Below are 12,193 nucleotides of genomic sequence, written 5' to 3' on the forward strand. Positions count from 1 at the left end.
TTATTTTGCAAGATGGTTTTTGAGACCCTACTGAAAGGAGAGAAGCCCTCATATTATGTTTCCCTCAAATTCTACCACAAACCACACTTCTTGGGAGGAAAAAAAAAAAAAGTCGCCATGTAAGCATGTTTACCTTTAACTGACTAGGAAGTTGAAACTTGTCCATAATTGATGACTCATCACCATAAGCCTATAAAAGTAAAGGTACTTGTCTGGGAAAAGGCAGCTGCCTCCAGGCACGATCATCCAAGATGCACCCAAGGGTCCTGGCTGGCTTCCTCTTCTTCAGCTGGACGGCTTGTTGGTCCCTGCCCCTTCCCGGTGATGGAGATTCTGAAGACTTGTCTGAGGAAGACTTCCAGTTTGCAGAGGTAGAGTATTTTAACAATTCCAGTGATGTGATATGTCTCACAAATGCCCTTCTCTTTAAAAGAGGGTTGTTTTGCTCTCTTTTTTTTAGAACTACCTGAAATCGTACTACTATCCTCAGAATCCTGCTGGAATCCTGAAGAAAAGTGCAGCAAGCTCTGTGATTGACAGGCTTAGAGAAATGCAGTCATTTTTCGGCTTAGAGGTGACTGGCAGACTTGATGATAACACCTTAGATATCATGAAAAAACCAAGATGTGGGGTCCCTGATGTGGGTGAATACAATGTTTTTCCTCGAACTCTCAAGTGGTCCAAAATGAACTTAACCTACAGGTAAGTCATAGACTATTCTTTCTTTAATATTTGCTGCTTTTTGTAGTATCAAATGTCTAATTTTCAGCGCAAGCTACAGACGACAGAACATGTGTTGTCCCATTGTTTCAAGTAGGCCTTCGATTTTAAACTGGAAGTTAAGTAGGTCTAGAAGTGACTTTGGGCTTCCTTGGTGGCTCAGATGGTAAAGGGTCCACCTGCAATGCAGAGGACCTGGGTTAGATCCCTGGGTTGGAAGATCCTCTGGAGGAGGGCATGGCAACCCACTCTAGTATTCCTGCCTGGAGAATCCCATGGACAGAGGTGCCTGGAAGGCTATGGTCTTGAGGTTGCAGAGTCAGCCCCGACTTAGCGATTAAGCACAGAGCATACACAGAGAGACAGGAGTAACTTTAATACTGTTGATGAGAATATCTTATAATAGCTATTACATATTATTGTTGCATTCAGCCAGCATTATTTTTATTGCAAAATTAAATATGTTTCTTTCAGGTATAAAATCAAAATAGAAGAGTAGTTTCAAGAAAATTTGAAAATGTAACAGTCATATTTATTATAAGAGTGCTAAAAATGGAGAGTTTCATTCTCTCATGAACTTTACAGAACTATTTCATTTGTTTAGACCATAGTGATACAAAACTTTTAGCATGGCAGCCATATAAGTTTTAGTAAACATCTAAATACTTTAAATTTAAGATGTCAAATATTTGGAGATACTCAAGTATCTAATCAAGTTCTTCATGACGTTATATGTCTTTATATGTATGTCTTTATATGACATCATAATTAATAAGTTATTTGAAACAATGGACCTCTAATAGAACTTTTAGAGAAGCCATTGCATGTTGAGTTGAAAAGCGGTACTCCAAGAAAATATATTCTAAAAGAGCTTTCACTTTTCAAAAATTTGATTCAAGCTTTTTCTGTTAAATAGAATTGTGAATTATACACCTGATCTGACTCATTCTGAAGTGGAAAAGGCCTTCAGAAAAGCCTTCAAGGTGTGGTCTGATGTGACACCTCTGAATTTTACCAGAATTCACAATGGCACTGCTGATATCATGATCTCTTTTGGAACGAAAGGTAATGATGCAGAATAATTTTTGAACATTTTTATATTCTACTATTGGCTCCATTATTTTATTCCTTCTTTCAGTTATTCATTAGTTCTTACAGAATCCAACAAAAATTCACCAAGCACCTGGGCTAGGCACTACTGGTATAATTAGATTTGTAACTCTTGCTTTTGTGTATAGAGCATGGTGACTTCTACCCATTTGACGGACCCTCTGGTCTGCTGGCTCATGCTTTCCCTCCTGGACCAAATTATGGAGGAGATGCTCATTTTGATGATGATGAAACCTGGACAAGTAGTTCCAAAGGTAACATTTCTTATAAAGCTATAATTCATGATTATCAGATCCCATTGAAAAGAAGTTAAGAAGCATACTGTAAATTATATTTGGTATTTGATTATATTTTCCAAAAAAGTTTAATTAGTATAATAATCTTCTACTTAGTTTCTACAAATGGCATTTCTACAAGACAATATGAAACATTAAAAATGAGCAAAATCTACTTAGTCTAGTGGCTTGAGGGAGACTAGCTAACTCTGAAATAGGATCAAAATACTTTCTGTTAACCAAGGTTTTATTACTGTGGACTACTTCTGACTTATGAAGAAGTATGGTTTATTACAAATATAAATCTAAAAACTATTAGGGCTAAATATGTAGATCATAAATAAGTTGGATATGAGTTGAAATAGTTTTTTTCCTTTGTAGAAATATTAATGGCACAAATCCAGTCATATTTCTATTCTCTGTTATATGATTACTTCTTTAGACTTGTCTATTCCACTGATTTTTACAAATACCACTCTAGCAAATCAATATAGTTTCTTACTTCAGAAAGTCTGAGACAAACCAGATTAAAATGTATTTGCAAAAGCAAAATGAAACTGTTGAGAGAGTTCAGTCAGTAGTTGAATCTTCAAGGCTCAAAAGAATTGAGAATGCTAATTTAGGCATAAAAGCCAAATTATTTCGACTAAGACTTAATTTTGGAGCTATGTGGACTCTTAATTGTGATAATTAGAGGGTAGTCCTCAAAAACATCTGGTCTTTATTATTCATTTAAAAATAGGAATTATTTTTCCAAAAAGTAAACCTGGGCCTTGAGTAATCAATGTCTCAATGCCTATGCTGCCAATCTGTCTTTGGAGGGAAAGGTAAGAGTTTGCATATTTCAAGTCTGAATATTTCACAGATAAGGATGGTTTTAGGAAAAAGGAGCAGCACCTAGTATTGTTAAGACATAGCCACAGTAAGCCTCAGTTTTTGGTTCCTATGTAAATTCTGGGTTTGAAATGTTTAATTGAAATGAATAACCATCCTGCAGTCTGCACAATTCGCTAAGTTGGTCACATATTTTCTTCATGTACAGGCTATGATAACAAAGGGTATTTAAGGTCAAACTGAAACCACTGGCTCCAGCTTTCATGTGTTTTTCTCTCTCAGCAGTTTATTTTTTTCCAATTTAAAATACCAGAAGCATCAAAAATTTGTGGGAAGAATGACTGGAGGAAATAATGTAAGCACAGAGACACAGTAGTCTTCGCCAGTAGAGGAAGGTTGGCCAATCGTGTCTAGAGTTTCTGCGTCTTTAAATTCTAGAGTATAGAGAGATACTGGAAAGGAGCATTTGGTAGGAATTTGTTCCCAGGTAGATTCTTGGAGACTGTATTTAGTGCATTCTCTATGCTTGGTCATCATACCTTTGATTGCTGGCTCCTATTTAGATGATTTTCTAGGCAGCACCCTAGATATGTATCACCCTATTTTTCCCCCATGCGTGTCCATTTAAGGTCATCACTCTCTTACTTTCCTCACTGACATGAGAAAGCAAGGGGCAAATCAGGATTACTAGTGTCTTCACAATAAAACCTTATTGATCGCTAATCAGTCTGTTGATGATCGGTGTAGGCAGCTGTAATCAAAGGGTTACCAAACTATTTACAATGATTAAATCAACGTTTTAAATCTTCCTTTAAGCAACTGAATACTAACTTTAAAAACTGAGTCAAATAGGCAAGGAGAAATGATGACATAATAACTAGAGGAAGAAAAGAGCATTTATTCTGTGCCTCGGTCACTGGAGGACTTTTTTTCTCAGTTCCTTTGTTTCCTTACAGGCTACAACTTGTTTCTTGTTGCTGCCCATGAGTTTGGCCATTCCTTAGGTCTGGACCACTCCAAGGACCCAGGAGCACTCATGTTTCCCATCTACACCTACACTGGCAAAAGCCACTTTATGCTTCCTGATGATGATGTCCAAGGGATTCAGTCTCTCTATGGTAACTACTGATAAATCAGCTTGACAGCAGAAGACATAACACATTTATTTTCTAAATTATTAATGAATTTACCATGAACAATATTACTGTCCTGGTTTTGTTAGTAACACATGGAGAAGCATGCTCATTTTTTCTTTAGATATCAATCTACCTGCTCAAGTAGAAAATATTCCATTCCCCAAAGTTTTTGTAGAATGTATCTCCTTGTATTTGTATTTTATACATTGCAAGGTACATTTGATATCCTGACAATACCTCTGACATAAGAAATGGCAATATTTTATTCTTCATTTGATGAATGAAGAAACTAAGGCTATAGAGTTTAAATGGTATATCTATAGTAACACAGCTGGGTGAAACACAGCTAGATAGGAACACAGATTTTGGGGTAGCTTTCACAAGGAGAAAGTGAGATTTCAACCAGCTTTTATAAATTGTGGATATTCTTTCAACTTCTCCTGTTTATTTACCACAGTAGAAACCATTCAAATGGCCCGTGGTAGTTTTTAACCAATATCTACAGTGAACATCTGTAAGAATTTCTTCCTTTATTTTCCTTCCAAATTTTCAATAATATTTACAAAATAATTAAACCTGAACCCCAACAAGCAAACATACCTACCATAAATAGAAGTACAGCCATAGTACACAGTCATCAGTGTAAACACTTCTAGAAGACAGAGCTCAGAAAACTGGGTCAGGCCAGCCCCAAGCTATTTTCCCTTCTGGATTGAAATCTACCACAGTAGCTCGTGAGGGCAGAGGCGAGAATTCTGCAGTTTTGACTATTTCTACTGTATCTTGGCTAAGGGACTTAATGACAGAACTAATAGGATATAGGTAGTGAAAAAGAAGTTTAGCATTATTTTATGTCCTGCAACCCTTTTGCACTCATGTGAGCTGGCTGGAAAGTTACCAGCAAGCTGCAAGTCATACATACCAGAGTGGCTGGGGCCTGGCCTTTCACTGAGATGCAGACGCACAGTGATAAACTCTAAAGCAAGGTGAGCTGATGCTGGCTGGTCAAGTAGGCTCGAGAAAGAGCCCAAAGGAGGGCTCCCACAGAGATGACGTGCTTCCAGAAATGGCTGTGAGAGCAATGTGTTTCTCAGGAGAAGTCTGAATAGGTTGTGCAAAGTATGGGGAAGTTTTCCCTAAAGTCTCTTGCTCCCCTAGCCCATTTCTGTCATCAACCTCAAGAAGGCTGAATTTGGAGCTGAGATGATTCTCAAGGGTCTTTAAAGTTGAAAACATAAGGGGAAGTCCCATAGGCAAGACGGTGGTAGCCCTGGAGGAAGGAGGTGGGATTACAGGTTCTTTGGCGCATTATGTAGGAGGTGGCAGGACCCACTGCCCTCCCTGGATGAAGCCCTTCCTGCTCTCCATTGGTAGGAGCAGGTCATCCTCAGTCACTTCCTTGACTCATTTCATCACTGCAGGTCCAGGAGATGAAGACCCCAACTCTAAACATCCGAAAACACCGGACAAATGTGACCCTTCCTTATCCCTTGATGCCATTACCAGTCTCCGTGGAGAAACACTGATCTTCAAAGACAGGTACTTTGGTATTATTTTATGAAACCTGCATGTAACAAATATTTCTAAAGTCATGTCTGAGATTACTAAAACATCTGGTCAGAATTCCAAAGGAGGTGAAGTTAGTAAAAATAACAGACCTTTGGACAGTTTATTTACATATATAAGATGAAATAAAATAACTGATGGATAAACATTTTACCTTTCAATGGATAATCTTGGCATTGTATAGCTTTCTTTTACATCTTTGGTTGTAGTTTTTCTTATAAAAATAACCAAATAAATATAGGAATACAATTTATTTATTTAACAAAATAATAATTGAAATCAATTACTATATTAGTAAGCTGTTATTCATAATTTCACATCAATTCCTTTTGGTATGGAAAAGCTTTGGTTCTGGTAACATATGAGCATGTTACAGCCTAAATCTACAGGTGATGAAAAATGAGATACTAATTTTTAATTTTGATACTGTTTTGATATCCTTATTTGTTCATTTACTGATTAATCCATTGTTTAATTATCTGTTAATTATCTGTATTATTCTCTCATCTGTGATCCAATAGCATTCCTTCCTCTTCTATTAGAGCTCCAATTTCATTTTGCTCCAGTATTTTCTCTTGTATCAGATTCCCCAGGCCATGAGATCTTCGGAGCATAATTTGTGTCAGTCACGTTTTCCTTGCAGAGCCCGACACAGTGCCTGGCATATTTGCTTGCCACTTGCAAGATATGCGAAACTGACAAAGAATGATCCCAGGACACAAAGGACCTGAAGCCTTCACAAAGGCTCTGGGAGACTTTTGGACTTCAGTATTTAGGCTGGAGTTAAGACAGAAACAGCTTGTTTAACTGGCGTTTAAACGGAAGTGGAAATCTTGCCCCTTCACAGGTGGTAGGGAACGGTTACGTCTGGCTTACCCGTGTTGATGTGGAGACAAGTGGCTAGCAGGATAGAAATACTGCACTCAAAGAAATGATGCAAACTCTGTGTTTTACTTTCGTGTCAGATTCTTCTGGCGGCTGCATCCTCAGCAGGTTGAAGCAGAGCTGTTTTTAACAAAATCGTTTTGGCCAGAACTTCCCAACCGTATTGATGCCGCCTACGAGCACCCTTCCCGTGACCTTATCTTCATCTTTAGAGGTAAGATTTCTACCAGTGAAACTTCGCATATGCCTGGAGCAGTCAGCGATGAACTTTAGCTACCCGAGATTTAATAAAATGATCACTGTCAAAAATATATATCTAAATTAAGAATCAAGTATAACAAAATGGAAGCAGAAAGCACCTGAAACCTTTCTGAAACCAAGTATCCAACTGAAACCAAGTGTCCTCAATCTGATAAGTAAAAGTCTGCATTATTACTCAAATCCATTCTTTGTTTCTCTTATTTCCTCTTAAAAATTATTTGTTGAGAAAATGTTATAACAATGTACATTTTTAACAATTCAAAAAAAATTATCCATAATTCCTCCTTCTGAGAGGTCAATTTATTTTCTCACTTTATTATCTAGTCCCTAATTATATGTAAAACATATATTAAACATTTCCATTCATAGTATGTATGCATTTTAATATTTTACTTGTTCCCTTGACATAGGTTCCCAAATTGCTATTCCAGCTTCATGATCATAATTTGTATTAACTACATAGATCCTACTACTGCTGTTTCTATTGTGTGACTATTATAATTAATATTATAATGAAGTTACTTTTTAGAGAAGAAGATAACTTTTGTACCAGTATAAAACTTGAGTTTTCAATCTAATTTTCTGTTCCTACTGTGCGGCTTCTTTCTATAGAAACCTTAATGAATTTTTAACCCAGCTCCAAACTTAATATTCAGAGTTAATAGTCAAACTAATATTCCATTTGCTATGCTTACATTTAGGAAATTAGGATCTTAATTTTGAAGAACGCTCATACTTTTGTGTTTCTTAAACATGGTGACCACAAACATTGACTAATTTATTTATAAATGTGTAAAGTGATTTTCTCTTTGCTAAAGTAAAGGTCTACATATGTGAGTTTTAATAGATTCCCTTGAATAATAAAATGATTCTTTCACTTATTCTAGGCAGAAAATTTTGGGCACTTAGTGGTTATGATATTCTGGAAGATTATCCCAAAAAAATATCTGAACTGGGATTTCCAAAAGACGTTAAAAAAATCAGTGCAGCCCTTCACTTTGAGGATTCAGGGAAGACGCTCTTCTTCTCAGAAAACCAAGTCTGGAGGTATGGGAACCATGTTTACTCCCCATAGTGTGTCAGAGGGCGAAGTGAGCCTCGAGCATCTCCAGTTGCTTAAAATTATCATCTCATGCATTACTTTAAATGTCAAACCAGTCATTCATTTATGTTCCATGTCAGCTCCTGCAGGTAGCCCCTAAGACAGGCATTTGAAAGTCTCAAGCCTTCTTGAAAAATACACGTGTAATTCTCAACCCTTCTGGGCCACGCTTTTCTTTCTTAGTCATTTGTTGTACTTAAGCCATGGCAAAACTCTCTCTCTTATTTTGACGCATTCGTTTCATCTTTCTCCTGGACTCTCTTTCTTGTCATCCTCTGCTAATTTCCATGCAAGTCCATCTTCTGGGGCCAGAGGGAACACAAGAATATGTACAGGATAAGACTGAGCGAGAGAGGGCCGCAGTTTCTAGTCTGTTGGTCCAGTGCAGAGGCTGGCCAGGAAGCTGCTAGGTCTATACTTTGCAAAGCCAGACCCTCGTGAAAACCAAGTAGAACTGGACTATCTGAAACATGCGTAGAGCTTAAGGCGGCATTGACATTGGCCATGTTTGTGAGCCCAAGTCAATTCAGGGATGATTATCTCATAGGTATCCAAAACTTGGAATTTTTTAAATGGTAGCTTTACTTCCTCTCTACACACACACATGTACACCCATGCATGCATGTGTACACACACACACTCTTGTATATATCGTCTTTACCTTTTGTCTTCTTATTTCTGATAATGACACTCACAACTTTAAATATGACTATTAAATATTACTATCTAGGTTCTACCTGGTCTAGTGTTTCTGTCCCTTTATCCTATATGAGGTCTGTGGTTTGGTCAAGATGAACTGCTTACCATATCTCAAATGCTTTGTGCTTTTATCTCTGCATAACCTTCCCTTACACAATTTTCTTTGCCAGAGGCCTTTCCCTACATTTATCCTCTTGACATTCTATCTGTTGTTTAAAGTTAATTTGAAATACCATTTTATGTACAGCCCTTCTTGATCACCTCATTCAAAGGCTATCTCCCTTCTCATGTATTTCCCATGACATCTCATGTGTATTCTATCATGATGTTTAGCCCCCATTGCCTAGTGTTACAATGTCATCTGTGTATATCTTAGCCTTCTTGATGGGCCAATGATTCTCAGCTTTTACCTATTGGAACGTACCTCAAGAATATAAAAAACTCTCATCAGTAACAGCAGGAAGAGTGCATCATGAAAGGTCTTTCTCCTAGGTTGATTTCAGAATGTGTTTGGTTGGCTAGAGTGTGACTTTGTGCTGGGGAAGAGGAGTGTGGAATATATAGTTATGGGAGGAGAAATCTATGCTTCCCACTCTCGCTTTATTACTACTATTTCCCTCTGTAACTTTCTTGTGCGGAAACTGAGCCTTAAATAGTTTTGTATCCATGACTGCCCTTAGCAAGTTGTCTTACACATAGTGAGAGACAATTGTTCAATCCAGAAACATATTTATTTGACTCTAAAAATTCTTTCCTAATAACATACTTTTATAACAGATGTACATATAAAATGGAAAGAGTTTATAACCATCTTTATAAATATGGTCTTTAGTCAAGTCAAAATACTCACCAGGTATCTACTATATAGTCAGTATTATAATTCTTAATTTTAAGAAACTACCAGATGTTTCAAATGGACTTAAAAATTGGAAACTTTGTCAATTTTGAAAGTTGCCATTATATCCACTGTATTATTTCTAAAGTAATTTACCCAAAACCCACTTAAGAGCTTCTTTTTCTTATTATATAGCTATGATGACACTAACCATGTGATGGATAAAGACTACCCCAGACTCATTGAAGAGGTCTTCCCAGGAATTGGTGATAAAGTAGATGCTGTCTACCAGAAAAATGGTAACTATTTCACTGATCTTAATGGAGAGCTTCTGTAGTCCTTCAGTTAGAACTTAGATTCACTAATAAAAACCTTGCATAATTAAGGGATTACTTACTGTGACTACTTAGTCAGCAGGCAAAAATTAGTATGCTTACAATAAACGAGAGCTTAACTTAATGACTGCTAGTTCTGTGAATAAAAGATGCCAAATCTTAAACACGACTTTAAATTTAAAGATATTGAGGGCTTCCCTGGTGGCTCAGATGGTAAAGGATCCGCCTGCAATGTGGGAGACCTGGGTTCAATCCCTGGGTTGGGAAGATCCCCTGGAGGAGGGCATGGCAACCCACTCCAGTATTTGTGCCTGGAGAATCCCAATGGACCAAAGTGCCTGGCTGGCTACAGTCCATGGTGTTGCAAAGAGTCGGACACTACTGAGCGACTAAGCATAGCACACAAGATGCAAAAAGTATTGCCATAATTAAAATCAGGGATGAATGGGGAGTATTTTATATGTGAAGACAAATAACATCACAAATATAAAATGTTTCTTGCTTTAATTATGGAAAAGGATATTATCTCTAACTTGCAACAAATAACCAATATCAATAACTCAAGCATTTGAGGGCATTCCCTGGAGGCCTGGACTGTGCTTTCACTGCTTGGCATGGCCAAAAAAATTTCAAACCTCAAAACTGGAACCCATGCCATGACAGCAATTAATTTGAGGTGACATTTTAGGAGCGCTAGAAACCTTTATACATTTCCCCCTCTTTAAATTAGAAGCAATACATTAAAGCGTTAGTGCTGTCTATAATGTAGGCATTGAAATGTTTAAAAAAGTGAATCGAACAGATTGAGCTTTTAATGTTAGCTAGAGTAAAACTTTATGTTCAACCTCTGAAATCTCTTCGGTCTTTTTCTTATAGGTTATATTTATTTTTTCAATGGACCCATACAGTTTGAATACAGCATCTGGAGTAACCGTATTGTTCGAGTCATGCCAACAAATTCCTTATTGTGGTGTTAAAAGTGGTTTTAAAATATTGTTATTTAAATCCTGGAAAGCATTTGAGATAATACTTCCAGACATTTGGGGGGTGAGTTATGGGAGAAGGATAGATAGCAGGGGAAAGCTTAGTTCTGTGAACGAGCCTCAGTAAGTTATCTTTGACAATTTAGTATCTGTAATTATGCGTGGCTGGAACCACATTGTATTTTAAAATCATGAAATTCATTATCTTGATGAATCACCTAATTTTTGTGTGCTATGTAGAAGTAGTAGTTGACAACATTCCCATCAAAAATGAGATATATGGTGTGTCAAAGAGAGTTACTTAACATATTATTTATAAAAAAACTTTGCAAAGACTTAAAAGCAAATACATTTATCTAATTAATGATTTATCTTTACTAAATGTTATAAAATAGTATGAAAATCAAATTTGGGGGTAGCATATGACATCCGTACACAAAAATAAACCAAAGGGAAATATCTGCAGTAAATACATTTTAGACAACTTTCCAAAGAAGTATTTGGATTTTGCACTAAAAATATTTGGATCTACATGCCCCTGTTTATACAGACAGTAAGGAAACATCACAGTCACTAATGATAGGAGACAGAGACCAATGGTGAGGACAGAAGATGTGGCCTTCGGATTCTGCTTAATTTTCACTTTTGACAGTGACTCAAAGACTACTCTCAAAGAAGACAGTTATTCCTTTTCATATTTGTAGAAGACAAAGTATTAAATATTTCAGGTATTAAAATATTTCCGGTCTTTCAAAAACATCAAAGTAAACTACAATTGTTAAGAAAATGATCTAAGGCCGTAGGATCACTTTTTCATAAATCACTTGATTATTTAAAACTAAATATTTATCTAAAATTGTTTTAATTGTCCAGTTTACCTTGGATATATAAGCTGTTTTTGAAAGAAATACTCTAAAATGCATCTTATAAATTGGAAATGTGTATGTTAAAAATCAAAATTATGTAAAATTATCTAAAATAAAACTTGGTCCTCTTGAAGAATACAATTATTCCTTTTTTCTCCTTTTTTCCTCCTTTAATCCTTCATAACTTTTGACAGTGCCTTTCACTTGGTACTTGTTGAATATATAAGTGACCTTGACAGGAAGAACCATTGTATTGAGAGATCATGTTCATAAAAATTCAGGCAAAGAAAAGAAAGTGTTCTGTATATGCAGCATGTATTAGGAAGTGTTCATGTTGTTTATAATAAAAAGATATTTTCAACAGACATTGGTATATGGTATGTTTTTGTCTTTTGGTATAATTTTATATATATGATTTCTTATAATTTTTTTTCAAAGAATGTCTATTTAAATTATTCCTTTTTCTAAACATATGTTTCTTGGTGAATGTAGCTCATTATTGGTTTCTTTGGTTTGTTTGTTTGTTTCTTTGGTTTGTATAAAAACCCTAAATTCAAATTTAGTGTTACTTGTACCAGATTTTGCT

At 36.3% G+C, this 12,193-nt stretch overlaps 1 protein-coding gene across 1 annotated transcript; it reads left to right on the top strand.

Annotated features, from left to right (window-relative positions):
* Positions 1-210: 210 nt before the first annotated feature.
* MMP13 (matrix metallopeptidase 13) lies at positions 211-11,972 on the top strand. Its single transcript, XM_043482137.1, has 10 exons — positions 211-371; positions 461-702; positions 1,637-1,785; positions 1,959-2,084; positions 3,896-4,057; positions 5,497-5,614; positions 6,607-6,740; positions 7,675-7,834; positions 9,619-9,722; positions 10,635-11,972. Exons 1-10 carry the CDS (start codon positions 252-254, stop codon positions 10,733-10,735), a joined length of 1,416 nt encoding a protein of 471 aa, XP_043338072.1. The 5' UTR covers positions 211-251; the 3' UTR covers positions 10,736-11,972.
* The last annotated feature ends 221 nt before the right edge of the window (positions 11,973-12,193 follow it).

The sequence above is a fragment of the Cervus canadensis genome, chromosome 11, assembly GCF_019320065.1.
Source record: "Cervus canadensis isolate Bull #8, Minnesota chromosome 11, ASM1932006v1, whole genome shotgun sequence".
Taxonomy (NCBI): domain Eukaryota; kingdom Metazoa; phylum Chordata; class Mammalia; order Artiodactyla; family Cervidae; genus Cervus; species Cervus canadensis.